Source organism: Rana temporaria, chromosome 5, assembly GCF_905171775.1.
Source record: "Rana temporaria chromosome 5, aRanTem1.1, whole genome shotgun sequence".
In the NCBI taxonomy this organism is placed as follows: Eukaryota; Metazoa; Chordata; class Amphibia; order Anura; family Ranidae; genus Rana; species Rana temporaria.
Window position 1 is genome coordinate 73,313,413 of NC_053493.1, and position 15,726 is coordinate 73,329,138.

Below are 15,726 nucleotides of genomic sequence, written 5' to 3' on the forward strand. Positions count from 1 at the left end.
GGCTTACCTGTAGCAAAAATGGTCTGTAAGAGCTTACACCCACTTTAAAAAGAAGTGTCAGTTAAAGAAAGGAAAACCGGTGAAAAAGTAGATAAAAAAAATATTCTCCAACGGTCCTGCAGAACGGGGTGAGGCTGTGCATTGCTGGATTTAAAAAAACAGTATAGACACTTATTTTTAATATAGCCATATCTGCAAAAGGGGTCAGCCTGAAGTGATCTATCAGGACCCTTAGTTAGAAAATTAGGTTCTGATAGATCACTTCAGGCTGGCTCCTCTGCACAGGTTTAGTTGCCCTCTATTCTCGGGACCTTGCAAAATTCAGAACCACTAGAGGCAGATCAGCTGACAGCTTTAAGATTCACTGCTACTGAAAAAAGTGAAAGGAATGACACAGACTGCATAAAGGGAACACAGATTAGGGAGAGAATAAGAAAAGCAGGAGAGGAGATAGGACACTTCTGTTAACGTTCCTAATAGAAGTGTCACAATGTACAGAGGAGAAAAAACAGCAAGTGTACACACACTAATAAATAACAAATGAACCTGCGAGCTACCATGTGAAAAATATATATAAAAAAAAGAATATTCCTGTGTCGACGAACGTAGGGGAGGGGCAAAGTAACGTGAGGAGACTTGGAACTAGCATGGAGCTGGCTGCCAGAGGACTATCTGTGAGACTTGTGCACATTGAGGGGAGACCTCCACAGAACTGAGTTTTTATGCCAGTTTTAGTTTGGTGTGCTGGTAGCACCAGAGAAGTGCGAGTACCCTGTGTCATTTTATTGTACCTATAAAACAGCACTTAAATCGATGTAAGCACCATCAGCATTTTTCTTTGAATATACACTTTGGATGTCACTGGCTTTTTGAGAGAAGATAGCGGAGAGGAGGCTTGGAATGCTCCGTCTGTAGCCCGGGAGAGGCTAAAAAGCTTTTGACACTACTCGGCTGTGGTGGTCACATTGCACCAGGTGAGATTATTCCTGTAGTCTTGGGGAGCACATTTATGGTGACACGTTGTTTTGGCTATTCGAGCACCAGTAAGGAGTGGAAGGAGTAAATACACTACTTTGTGGACTATATTTGTTTGGGGAGGGAGCTTCTTTAATACCAAGCACTGTGTCTGGTATGAATCTTGAGGGGGAACTCCACGCCAAATTTCAAATAAAACACCGGCACGGGATCCCCCTCCAAGAGCATACCAGGCCCTTGGGTCTGCTATAGATTTGGAAGGGGAACCCGCGTACGCAGAAAATACGGCCCGTATCCGAGCAGGCAGCCCGGCCGGTCAGAAAGGGGGTGGGGACGAGCCCCCCCTTAACCATGCCAAGCTGCATGCCCTCAACATGAGGAGGTAGGTGCTTTGGGGCAGGAGGGGTCCCTGCAGGGGGGGATCCCGGGGTTCTTCGACGTCTTTTGCCGGGGGTGGGGTGGGGGGGGGTGTCCAGGTCTTCACCGCCGGGGGGCCCACGGGCCTCTGTCGCCTTCTTCGATGTTGACACGTCGATTCCTTCCGATGTAATGCCGTGGGAGTGGCTTGCACCGATTTATATAGGCCTCTTATGACGTCACAGTCCCATCATGCTCTGGTGACGACATAAGGGGGCGGATATCACCCGGTGCATGATGGGACTGTGACGTCATAAGAGGCCTATATAAATCGGTGCGAGCCACGCACACGGCATTACAGCGGGAGAAAGCGACAGGTCAACATCGAAGAAGGCAGAAGGCGACAGAAGCCCGGGGCCCTGGCGGGAGAGAACCAGACGGCGGTGAAGACAGAGCCGGGACCATGTACAATGTACCCCATACTCATTCACCTAGGGCGGGGGGCCGGCATCTGGGGACCCCCTTACTAAAGGGGGCTCCCGGATTCCAATAAGCTCCCCACACGCAGACCCGACAACCAACGGCCAGGGTTGTCGGGAAGAGGCCCTATCCTCATCAACATGGGGACAGGGTGCTTTGGGGTGGGGGGGCCGCAGGGCGCCCCCCTGCTCCAAAGCACCTACCTCCCCATGTTGAGAGCATGCGCCCCTCCTTAACCGTGCCAGGCCACTCGCTCGTCCCCACCCCCTTTCCTGACTGGCCGGGCTGCGTACTCGGATACGGGTCTGGTATGGATTTTGGGGGGACCCCCACGCAGTTTTTTTGGCGTACGGGGGTTCCCCTTAAAATCCATAGCAGAACCAAGGGCCTGGGAACCCATGCCGTTTTTTTATTTGAAATTTGGCGTGGAGTTCCCCCTCAAGATTCATACCAAATGCATCTGACACAGAGCACTGCGGTTACGTGCCGATAGCTACGGGACTTTGCAGCTGGACGCTTTCAGTTCTATTTTTTCTATCCGCACAAAACTGCGGGTAACAAAACCGCAGGTAACCATAGTGTTTCCGCAGCTAAAAGCACCATTCTATCCGTCCGTGTGAAAAAAAAAAGCAAACAACATGTTTAAGTACTTTTGAGAGTCATTTGTAAAGTCAAATGTACTAAAAGTTTTTGTTCAAATGTTCATTTGAAAACTTACTGGTGTGTGGCCAGCTTTATGTATTAACCACTTTAAGCAGGGTAGACAAGCTAGTACAGTCACTCAATAAAGGGAATACATTGCACACAAGCAGAACCTGTAAAAAGTATACTTTTTCGCCTAGAGATTTAATAATTTTTATTATCACAAATTCATTCCTCAAAGTAATGGCGATTACCGAATCTAGCCAAATAATTTAATTTTTTTAAAACATGAAATGAGGGAAACTAAAGGGAGATCCAGAATGGAATACATTGCAATGTACCTTATTTGCAGGGCGATATCCTTGGACACTGGTTACAGCCTGAGGACCTGTAGACTCTGAAAGCGGTGTAAGAGGCTTTACTTGAAACTGCTGCTGTTGAACGCTAGTTTTTCCTAATGTTACTTTCCGCACTGGCCCTGTTCGTTGCTGAGGGCATTGCTGCTGCATCTGTGGCTGCTGCATTGGTGGTCGCTGCATCTGTAGCCTCTGCTGCATCGGTGGCCGCTGCTGCATCTGTAGCCTCTGCTGCATCTGTGGCCGCTGATGCTGTTGCATCTGTAGCCTCTGCTGCATTGGGGGGCGCTGCTGCATCTGTAGCCTCTGCTGCATCGGGGGACGCTGCTGCTGTTGCATCTGTGGCCTTTGCTGCATCGGGGGGCGCTGCTGCTGTTGTATCTGTGGTCTCTGCTGCATTAGTGGGCGCTGTTGCTGCTGCATCTGTGGCCTCTGCTGCTGCATCTGTGGCCGTTGCTGCTGCATCTGTGGCCCTTGCTGCTGCATCTGTGGCCGCTGCTGCTGAATCTGTGGCCGCTGCTGCTGAATCTGTGGCCGCTGCTGCTGTTGCTGCTGTGGCCGCTGCTGCTGTTGTGGCCGCTGCTGCTGTTGCTGCTGTGGCCGCTGCTGCATCTGAAGCCTTTGCTGGGAGACAATTCTCTGCAGAGGAACCGGTTCCTGGTGATCACCTTCTGAAGGCTCCAGTGTATTGTCCGCCTGTTTAAAACATTTGACAAATCATTACCATTACAACACTAGCAATTAACCCAACAGTGTTCCTGTGTAAAGCAACTTTATCTGTAATGTAAAGGTCAACTTTCTACCGAAAAAAAGTACTTTGCCAAGAATTAGTTGCATTAAAAGGCCTAGAATATTTTTTTTAATGAACCTTTCCTGTGAAAGACACACCAAATGTTTATTGGGTACACAATAACATTAGAATCTGTTGGTCCATCCACCAGAATGTCAAAGCTGAACAGGTCTTGACCAGAGAAAAAAAAAACTTCCATGATGTAAAATGATTCTTTCCATTATTGTGCTTTTGGTGCCATCAATTAGCATGAGGTCACCATTTGAGTGGGAAAAAAAAATTCTCTAATACCAGAAAGTGTTTTAAAACAATATGCTGCTGAAGACTGAAGATTCAACTTCTAAAAAATCTGGGAACCAGTAAACCAGAATGCATAATATTTTCATCGGTGTGTACTTTACACACCGATGAAAATATTATGCAAACCATCATATTTTCCTAAGTAAGTGTACATAGAACTTGCCTCTTTTCTAAGCAAACTTTTAGTGTATACCAGTAATTCTACTATCAGTATGATTATAGAGTATGAACAGTAATTTGCGCTACACTGGGTTTAATGCTCGAGACGATGTATGGGCCATACCTAAAGCCACATATAAGATGGGATTGGTATAAATGTTACATTAAAGGGACACTAAACTCTTCAACCCTTTCGCTGCCATTTTGAGATACGTTTTTGCATAGGTTTGATTCTCACCAGTTCGTAAAAAGGCTCAATTAAAAATTGACATCCGACATCCTTCATTGGAGGTAGTGCTCCACCGTGACCACTACTCAATCTTGGATATCTACTCTCATCTCACCACCCATCAAGCAGCAAAGTACCCACCCCGCTTATTTTAAACATGGATATCGGCTCTTGGCAAGGAGGATGTTCCTGAAAAGATTCTGGCTCTGCTCTGTAGTAGTCCAAGTCTTGGCGTAAAACCCAAATTAAAATCATTCATCGTGAACACTACCCCTTCCGTACTGACAATGCAGACAATCAACCTGCCTGTGGTGTGCTGCCCACCAGCCCACCCTACTTAACCAGCTATGGGAATGCCCATCGGTCTCCATTTTCCTGTACCAAGTCCTCCAATTTATTGGCCAAGTCCATCGAACTAACATTTTAAAAGCCTATGTTCTGCATTTTTAGATGAGAGGAATCAACACAGCCTTCCAACAATGGATGTCTACCTTAATGGACTCACATTTGACTCCTGGTGGCCCACAAAGCATTAATGCAATCGTGGATTAACCCCACGCCGCCACATTTAGATGCAGTGAAACGGGCTCCGATGGCTCTCTTCAACTTAAAGGAAATCAAGACACCATTATCCAGAACTTTAAATCCACTTTATCGCCAGATGGTGACACTTTATGGAATAGTTCTCTGAAGTAGAGCTCTCATCCCACAAGCACTCTTATCGATACACTGACTATTACCTATGGGCTGAGCTTACCAACTCCTTGGGCAAACAGAGTCTGACTCACACAATTACCTGGCCCCTTCCATTCTCCCCCCCCCCCCCCACTTACAAACACATAATCATTTATCGATTGAATTGATCAGTCTCAATGATCGCACAATAAAACTGGATGAAAATACCGATCTGCGTATGAAACATGACAATACTATTGAAAATTTACAACATGAAATTGGCATACTTCACTATAAATTTGAAGATGCTGAAAACCGAGCACGCAGATTTAACCTACGTATTAGAGGCATTGCAGAGTAATTTACTAATCTCACTGCTACTATAAATGAGATATGTCCTTCAATTGCTCCTGAAGGATTGGAGACTGATTGGGCTCATAGAGCCACTGGTAAACCCTCTCAGAATGGTTCAACACGTGATAGTGTAATAAAAATGTATTATTATAAAACTAAAGAACTACTATTGAAAAAACCAAGAACAAGACAGACATTAATTTACAGGTCAATCATATCAACTTTATCCTGATCTGGCACCATCTACTATTCAAAAAGAGAAAAGACTTTAAACCATCCTTAAACATGAGGATTATGGGTTATCAACTATTCCAACCCTCCCCTCTGGATTTTCCTAGAGGCCTCCCAGATTGATCCCATTATCCATCGATTCTATTCTCTGGATCCTAAAAAAATATTAGAAAATACTATTGATAATCCCATTATCAATCATTTCTTTTTTTAAGTTGGGATACGTACAAAATGATCAATTATACGTAATCCAAGTTTTCTACCGTGATTCCATAATCACCCCCATATCAAATGGTGGACTTCTAAGAATATTATACAATTTATGATCTAATAACTCCCTCTGCCGAGAGCCAATGACTCACTGCTGGGAAACCAAGTCAGTGTTCCATCACCACGGACAAGGACGAGGATACGGCGGGGCTTTGCTACACTACACGGCGGCCCGACTAGACTGTATGACACTTCGCCGGAGATCATAAGGCTGCGGGTAGGGAGACTTGCACATGGACAGTGCGGCATGCAGATGGACAGTGGGGCACAGTAACGCTGCAAATTGGCACAGTGAGGCTGCAAATTGTCATTGTTGACCGCATTTCTCACCCTAGGCTTATACTCGAGTCAATAAGTTAATTTTTTTGTGGTTAAATTGGGTGCCTCGGCTTATACTCAAGTATATATGGTACCTTATTATTAACAATTTGTTATCCAAACTATAGGATCTTCTTACCATCTAAAATCCTTTACTCTTTTGAACATTTTTGTAAACACTACTAAAGGAGTTCTCTCATTGATTTATTATTCTATAATTGATAAAAAGAAACTTCATTCATACAGGTCGAAATGGGAAAATTATCTTGGTAAACCTATAACTGACAATGATTGGAAACAAATCTGGTATATGACTTCCCACTGTTCTATTCAGGGCTGTGGAGTCGGTAGATAAATGTTCCGACTCCTCAGTTTTATGTACTTCCGACTCCGACTCCCCTGTATTAATATGCAAATGTATTTTATACATTCCTTCAGGGTAAGAAACGCAACCTACCACAGGACTACTGGCTGCGAAGCCAACAGTCTACTGTATTGCACAGTTTAAGCAAAAGACAAACACAATGAAAACAACGTTTTTTATTCTAAAATATGATTTTCCTAGGAGAATCCCATAGTCATGTTTAAAGTTTAAGCTAACAATCGGAGTTTACAAGTTTTTATAGCCTTAGCTAAATGACAGCAGTTTTTCCAATGGTTTACAGCTTCAGTCTTGAACTATTGGCCCTCCATTCCCTTCACTTATACAAGTGTCTCACTCTCTAGTCCTGCAAAAAACTTATTTATTTAATCCCTTATCAGTGAGAGGCTAGGTTACACATGGACACTGCGTTCCCTGTAAAAGCAGAACACAACACTATGGAAAGTATAAGTATTGCAGCTCCTAATTGTGCGTTGCGTGCCATATAGTGAAGCACATGAAAAGCATGCTTCTTCACGGTCACTTAACGTGTTCGTTTTGCGGTTACATGAGGCACTGCATGCATTGGTCTTTATTCTTACAGTAGAGAAGTCATTAATTATAACTTTTTGTGAATTGGGACATTTAAACTTGCTTTTTTTTTTATTCCAATCTAAATTTAGTCGGAGTCGGTGCATTGTTTGCCGACTCCGAGTACCCAAAATTTCCCCCAACTCCGACTCCTCGACTCCACAGCCCTGGTTCTATTAATACAGCTGCAGTTGAATCCAACTATAAATTGCTCATTAAATGGTACTTGGTTCCCCAACGTCTAGCTAAAATGAAACCAACGATATCCAATAAATGTTTTAGGTCTTCTACTCCCAATTCAACTTCAGTTAAAAACAAAATGATTTATGTTGAACGAAAAACTTGCTGCTATTGCATGTAGTAATATATACACACACACACACACACACACACACACACACACACACACACACACACTTGAGAAAACATGGTCTCCTTGGATTACTTACCTCAAAATTTTGATTAATCTGTTTTACGCCTATGATATATCCTTAGAAACTCTTGTACGTCTGTTAATTGTATTCAATTTATTATTTCTTTCCATTTTAAACTGTTACTTTATATATCTTTATATTTTCAAATGATACCATTTCTATACAAGATATGTAAACTTTGCTATAATTTCCTTTTTTGAAAAAATAAATAAAAAAAGTTGAGAAAAAAAAAACAGCGTTTCTCAACTCCAGTCCTCAAGGTGCCCCAACAGGTCATGTTTTCAGGGCTGTGCAAAATAATGATCAAAACATGACCTGTTGGGGCACCGCGAGTACTGGAGTTGAAAAACACTGCTTTCGAACATCTGAGTTTTGTTTTATTTTATTATATGGATTATTTTTTTCTACCAATTAGCAGCCCGGGTTACCCATTTAATCTTTGGTTGACTTGCTTCCACTCCTATGGTTTAAGTGGTAGAAGCCAGTTTTCTGTCCGTTTAAATTTTTTTATTTTTAAACATTTATCAGTTGATTATTGCTCTTTAACCCACCAAATATTGATTGTTCCGTTTTGTATTGTGAAGGCATTTCTGCCTATCCTTGCAGCCTTCACAGGCTTTGTATTCCTAATTTCCTAAAAAAAAAATTGGCATTTGTTAATTTATTAACGCAATACGCGTTAGTGTTTGTTACTCCAATACTTCATATTGCTGATATGTGCCTGCTGTACCACGTGCTTTTATGAGAAGGTCTCCGGTTCTCTTTGTATCGCTTCCTTTATGTGAAATCCCTGGTGTTTCTGCCAGTCCCTCTGCTTTCCTATTAAAAACTGACCACACTAAGGAGAACACACCATGGTCAGTCCTATAGCTATGCTGGGAACTCAGTGTGCTCTCCTAATAATCAGGGTCTTTTACAAACTCTGAAAGCTGTAACGGAAAAATAAAAAAGCAATGGAAAAATTGCAAAAATGGTTTGGCCACCTAAATTTAAAAAGTGGAGCACAGGTCCTGGCAGTGAAAGGGTTAAAATGATACATCCCTTTTAAATATGTATTCTTGACTTAAAGCACCTCCTATTGCTCTGTCCCCTCCAAATTTCTTTGCCTTTGCTGCTGTGAGCTGACTTCTGGTTAGATGGCTAAATTCACTCTTAATGGTCCCACTAAGTAGAAATGTAGCCACCCTCTCTTACTCATGAGATGGACCAGGGGCTATGGGATGTGTATTGTGCACAGAGCAGTGCATGGCTGTTTAACGGGAGGGCCCGAGGAACCCAGAAGCTCTACAAAGTATGAGCCAGAAAATAATGGACAGTCAGAATATATCTTGGATTGCTTTAACATGGGTCTGTAATTCACAATATATTCCAGAATATCTGGAACTATTACTGGTTGTTGATTCTGAACTGAACAGGTTAATTGAAAGATGTTCATTGAAAGATGTCATCACCTCCAGCTACCTGGCTGTTGTGTACTATAAAGCTTGCTGTGGTAATTACAGTGCCTTGCGAAAGTATTCGCCCCCCTTGAAATTTGCGACCTTTTGCCACATTTCAGGCTTCAAACATAAAGATATAAAACTGTAATTTTTTTTTGAAGAATCAACAAGTGGGACACAATCATGAAGTGGAACGAAATTTATTGGATATTTCAAACTTTAACAAATAAAAAACTGAAAAATTGGGCGTGCAAAATTATTCAGCCCCCTTAAGTTAATACTTTGTAGCGCCACCTTTTGCTGCGATTACAGCTGTAAGTCGCTTGGGGTATGTCTCTATCAGTTTTGCACATCGAGAGACTGATATTTTTGCCCATTCCTCCTTGCAAAACAGCTCGAGCTCAGTGAGGTTGGATGGAGAGCGTTTGTGAACAGCAGTTTTCAGTTCTTTCCACAGATTCTCGATTGGATTCAGGTCTAGACTTTGACTTGGCCATTCTAACACCTGGATATGTTTATTTGTGAACCATTCCATTGTAGTTTTTGCTTTATGTTTTGGATCATTGTCTTGTTGGAAGACAAATCTCTGTCCCAGTCTCAGGTCTTTTGCAGACTCCATCAGGTTTTCTTCCAGAATGGTCCTGTATTTGGCTCCATCCATCTTCCCATTCAATGTTAACCATCTTCCCTGTCCCTGCTGAAGAAAAGCAGGCCCAAAGCATGATGCTGCCACCACCATGTTTGACAGTGGGGATGGTGTGTTCAGGGTGATGAGCTGTGTTGCTTTTACGCCAAACATAACATTTTGCATTGTTGCCAAAAAGTTCGATTTTGGTTTCATCTGACCAGAGCACCTTCTTCCACATGTTTGGTGTGTCTCCCAGGTGGCTTGTGGCAAACTTTAAACAACACTTTTTATGGACATCTTTAAGAAATGGCTTTCTTCTTGCCACTCTTCCATAAAGGCCAGATTTGTGCAGTATACGACTGATTGTTGTCCTATGGACAGAGTCTCCCACCTCAGCTGTAGATCTCTGCAGTTCATCCAGAGTGATCATGGGCCTCTCTGATCAGTCTTCTCCTTGTATGAGCTGAAAGTTTAGAGGGACGGACAGGTCTTCGTAGATTTGCAGTGGTCCGATACTCCTTCCATTTCAATATTATCGCTTGCACAGTGCTCCTTGGGATGTTTAAAGCTTGGGAAATCTTCTTGTATCCAAATCCGGCTTTAGACTTCTCCACAACAGTATCTCGGACCTGCCTGGTGTGTTCCTTGTTCTTCATGATGCTCTCTGCGCTTTAAACGGACCTCTGAGACTATCACAGTGCAGGTGCATTTACATGGAGACTTGATTACACACAGGTGGATTCTATTTATCATCATTAGTCATTTAGGTCAACATTGGATCATTCAGAGATCCTCACTGAACTTCTGGGGAGAGTTTGCTGCACTGAAAGTAAAGGGGCTGAATAATTTTGCACGCCCAATTTTTCAGTTTTTTTTTTTTTTTTTTAAGTTTGAAATATCCAATAATTTTCGTTCCACTTCACGATAGTGTCCCACTTGTTGATTCTTCAAAAAAAATTACAGTTTTATATCTTTATGTTTGAAGCCTGAAATGTGGCAAAGGGTTGCAAAGTTCAAGGGGGGCGAATACTTTCGCAAGGCACTGTAAGTCTGCTACTTTGATGTAAATGAATCTAGGATGGATTGTGCTAATTGACCCTGTATTGTGTGAAGGTCTATTGATGGTAATGTGTATTGTGAGTAAACAGATAGCCTAAAGGTCAGGTGTATGAATTATCAGGTGTAGTTAATTAGCTCATGTAAATTATGTCAGAGCTTGAGCCAGAATGTCTGACTAAAACATGTGTATTGAGGGGGCTCATTAGGAACCATTGTGTGATGTTTTGGATGGAGTTGAGTCATTGTTCATTTTGGTTACTGCAGGATCCTAACTGTATATAAGAGCCTGATTTTCTCAATAAAGGGTCTATTCGTGTGGAAGCTCAAATAGAGCTGTGCGTCTCGTTATTGGGGTTCGTTTGCCTGACTGTGGAGTGTCAATAGCTGTCTTGGGTTCAGGAATGGAATATCTTTAACAGCGTTAACCCCTGTCCCATTTGGGGTTCCGTTACAGGCTGCAACTAGCATGCATGGAGTGTTCTAAACAAAAGGAATTTAAAGTGGAAAAGAAAGATTCGGGAAGAGCTGTTGAGGAGAGCTGTTGCTCTTAGTGAATAAATTTGATTGTTTCATTTCTTCAGAGAATAAAGCTCAGTTAAGTTATAAAATTTTCATGCGATTTTCAGTGCAACTATGTATTGCGACTTGGATGTGACTGAGCCCCAAATTTCCCTCGGCAGGGACGTGCCATCATCCACCTCTCCATGGGGTGCCGGCTCTTGATTGGATTTATTTATAGAAGCACAGCCATTGGCTTCCGTTGCTGTCAATCAAATCCAATGACGTGGGCTTTCAAGGAGCATAAATTACTCATAAATTGCTCTTAATTTCCTGACTAACCATGACATATTTGGAGGCGCTGGAGCACCAGGACAGTGGAAACCCCCACAAATGACCATGTTTTGAAAGCAAACACTCAAAAGGTATTTTCTGAAAGGCATGGAGAGTCTTGGAAGACTTAATTTTTTGCCTTACATTTTTGGACAATGTAGAATGAAAATAAAAATTAGTTTTACACAAAGTGGACTTGTTCTGTGTTTGGACTGATTATATACTGGACATTGTATCTTGTGCATCCAATGGTCCAAGTGGTGAGGAGGCAATACACTTGCCTCTTCACTGCCTGTCAAACGCACTCTGAAGAGCAATTTTCGAAGGTGCTCCTTAAATTTCAGGCCCCTCTATGTATCTAGTCGGTAAAAAGTTTCATACCTGTGGTATCCTCATACTCGGGAGGTGTAGCAGAATGTATTTTGTGGTGCAATTAAAAGTATGCCTATGCTGTGTGCGAGTCATAACTTAGTAAAATTACAACTTTGTGAAAAAAATAATCCAAATGTTATAAAAATTTTTCCCAAAATTTCCAACAGAAAAATAAAAAATTCACCAAGCCTTTAACTAAATACCTTGGTCTGTCTACTTTCTAAAAAGGTAAGGTAATTCTGGGGGGAATTTGTACTGTTCTGGCATTTTAGGGCCTCAAGAAATGAGATTGGCCAGCAGTATATCAAGATTCCATACAGACTAAGGCGCCTTTCACACGGGCGGCTGTTCTGCCGCAGATAAAAGCATGAATATTTTATGTGAAAATTAAGACGCCAGGCACTGCGATCAGCTGCATTTGCACACCGCGATTGCATGCGTTTTTGTGCGGTTGCGTTTAACGGCGGTTAGGAAAGTATAGTCACTCCCACAGCTTTTGTCCCTTGATCTACCCATGATGCATTTCGGTCCTCTGCATGCAAACCTGTGTCTTTGTTCTCTGCCTCAGTGTGCGGTGCAGTTTTGCAGAGAAAGGAGAGATCTGTGTTTTTCCTCTATTGTTTTGGAAAAATTACTGCTTTCAGGTTGCTTGCAATGGCCGTATAGCTGATGATGAAGAGGAGAGGAGAGATTGAGTTTAGGAGATGTCCTAGTCGTTATTGGGTCCATCCCTTAACCCCCTAGCATCTGTCTATAGGGTACTTTGCCCTCATGTTCGTGAGCTTTTTTTCCCCCACCTTCACGTTGCTATCCGTAGCTGACAAAAATCACCACGATTACCTGCAGTTATTCGCGGATAGCTGCGCAAAGCCGTTCCAGGACGCAGTGAAATCTATTTTTTTTTATCTGCACCAAACCGCATGTAACGAAATCGCAGCTAAACGCAGTTGCGGTAGAAAATGAGAAAATCCACAGCTAAAAGCACCATTCTATCCGCCCATGTGAAAGAGGCCTTTATATATCGTATTTATCAGGGAAAGCGCGCACCGGCGTATAGAAGGGAATTTTAAAAGGGAAAAAAAAATACTTAGTTTGAATGCCCCTCGTCGGTGTCTTGCCCGGCGTCCATCGGCCTCCTTGTCCGGTCCGGCTGCGGCCTTGGTGGTGTCCTCCCCGCTTCTCCCGCGCTGTCTGAGCGCCGCCGCCGACATATACCGAGCGCAGTACACTCGGCCACGCTCGGCTCCTCTCGCATAAAGGCTAGGAGGCGGGACCGCGAGCTTAGCTGAGTGTACCGCGCTCGGTATGTGTCGGCGGCGGCGCTCAGACAGCGCGGATTGGCGTATAACGCGCACCCACGATTTCCCCCTAATTTTAAGGGGAAAAAAGTGCGCGTTACACGCCGATAAATACGATGGGCATCACGATTACAGGCTTTTCCTGTTTACATCATGATCAGCCGTGATTGGACACAGCTGATCACGTGGTAAAGAGTCTCCATGAGAGACTCTTTACCTTGATCGGTGTTGCAGGGTGTCGAACACCCTGCAACAACGATCGCTGTGATGCACGCAGCGGCTCAAAATCCTGAGGACGTCATATGACGTCCACTCAGGATTTTACAACCACTTTGCCAACGTCAATTTGTCATTGGCGGGCGGCAAGTGGTTAAAACCCCTTTAGGAGTGTCCATAATTATGAATGATACTTTATTTGTATACACAAACATTTTGACCAGATATATACATACATGCCAAGTAAATGTGAACATGCAGATCACGGTACAGTGCGACAATGCTTTTATCTTCCTCCCTTGAAGCATGATGCCATCTTTGGTCAGGCATCGTTCAGGCCCTTCACAAGATCCAGACTGACAGCACAACATATGCAGAAAGAGCAAAAGAAAGCTCCCAGCACAGCATGGAAAGTTGGAAACCATTTTGGCCACTGAGCTGCAGAAAAACCTCAAAGTGAGCCAGAAGTGGTAGATAGAAACATGCCAAAGAACGAGAACGATAGTTTGGGGAAAAAGGTGGGCCAAATTATATGCAAGTTTTTACTCCACAGTAAGAGACTCTGCATTTTTTTTATTCTTCAATAAGAAGAATCATGAGATTTTGAGACCATCATGTAGCTTTACAAAAACCCTATTCTTTGGAAGAGGTGGTAAAACTGGCAAAAATATGTTGCCACTGAAGTCGCTGACACATAAGCAAGTAACTTTCAAAACAATGATACTGCCTTTTGGTGAAGTCGGCCTTCATTGGTATTAAAAGGGGGAAAAAAATTGATATAGAGTATATTATATGATATGGTGCTGCACAGAGTATTTTTCAATTTGAGATAAAAAAAAAAAGGCAAAAAAAAACACCTCCAGTCTGCTCACCCCAAAGAAGAATATGGGAACGACAGGTCAATTTTAAATAAACAGATCAAATGTATGATTGTAAAAGACGAATTGATTTCTGCGGCAGGAAACATTAGCATAGCACTGAATACAGAATTTGTTATTACTTCAGATAAACATGTACAAGCGATGCAGCCTGTCCGTGTTAGAGAAAAATAAACATGTTTTCAATAGCTTATAGCAGAGCATGTTTAGGATGGATGGTGCTTTTCAATGAAGATGAAGAGAGCTGCCAAGCCTTCAGTCAGTGCGTTAACTGTTCACATACAAAGTGTTGCTGCTGTCAGGTTCCTCCAATTTGACAGATCAAATCTTATTTCCCTCCTCAAACCCCAAGAACAGATACCGCAAACGTACATTCGCTGGTGAACAAATTGATTAATCCCGCTCAACAGAAATTTAATCTCTTGATTACAACTAGAAGACGTTAAGCGGCATTATTCTGAAGTGACAACACTTGACAAATTCCCAAACCGCCTCACTCTCAAGCCCATTGTCACCAGTATTAACCCAGATGAAAAATTAATTTCCCTTATCTTCTACTAAGCCCCAAAATCCAAATCCTTCAAACAGACTCCTCTTTTCTGTAAAGGTATTATGAAAACATCAGAAAGATTAATTGCATGTCTTCAGGTGACATTAAATTAATTTTGGTGCTCGTGACAGACATTTGATAGTGCATATTGAGAGGACAGATAACATTGTCAGGATACACAGCAGGACACTGAAGCGGTGTCCCAGGGCAGCATCTTATGAATTGTGCTGGGATAAGGCCAGTACCTCACTGTCATTGGCGCTGTTACTGATCTTAGAAAATTTGACGACACATCTTTCTATGAGGTCTGACAATGCTGTGGCCTTGCAATAAACACGTTGCCTCAACAGTCAGGACAATGCTGCTGGAGATGTTAAACCTTTGCCAACAAGCGGTCTCTGAACAATACAATATAGAAACTGCATCACTTCCAGCAGCCTGGCAGTTTTTAAAGAAACAGCCTTTAATCAGCAAGCTGTACTAAACAGAAGATACTAGATACAATGGAAAATCATCTTCGAGGACCACTACACAAAATTGTTTTTTAAAACTATATGTAGTATGTTTATAGAAGAAATGCTGCGCTATCTGGACGTTGGCATGAGTGCCTTGATGAAATGACACTAAATATTTTTTTTATTTTTTTTACTATAAGAGCGTGTGATCACATCCCATACCTTATAATCCACAGGTGTTGTAATGTATAAAAATGTCTCCGTGCTGGTAAATAAGGTTTTCTTACCTTATGCAGAGAATGCATTAGGGTATTAAAAAAAAAAAAAACTTCCATCTTTACAACCACTTTAAACTTTATCATACAGCACAGGACATGGAAAGCGATTTGGAGATGAAACAAAGGCGGCACTACAAGTGCAATAAATCAGATTTTCTAATAGCATGTGTACTTGAGGTACTCACAAAAGGTACGATCAC

The 15,726-nt window shown here is 42.5% G+C and overlaps 1 protein-coding gene across 1 annotated transcript in view; it reads right to left on the bottom strand.

Moving 5' to 3' along the window:
• Window positions 1-341: 341 nt before the first annotated feature.
• Window positions 342-15,726, bottom strand: part of RBM33 (RNA binding motif protein 33) — a 120,908-nt gene continuing 105,523 nt past the window's right edge. The window contains exons 16-17 of the mRNA XM_040354316.1: window positions 2,796-3,506; window positions 342-398 (exon numbers count right to left, since the gene is read on the bottom strand). Coding sequence (XP_040210250.1) covers window positions 342-398; window positions 2,796-3,506 — 768 coding nt within the window. The remainder of the gene's footprint in view (window positions 399-2,795; window positions 3,507-15,726) is intronic.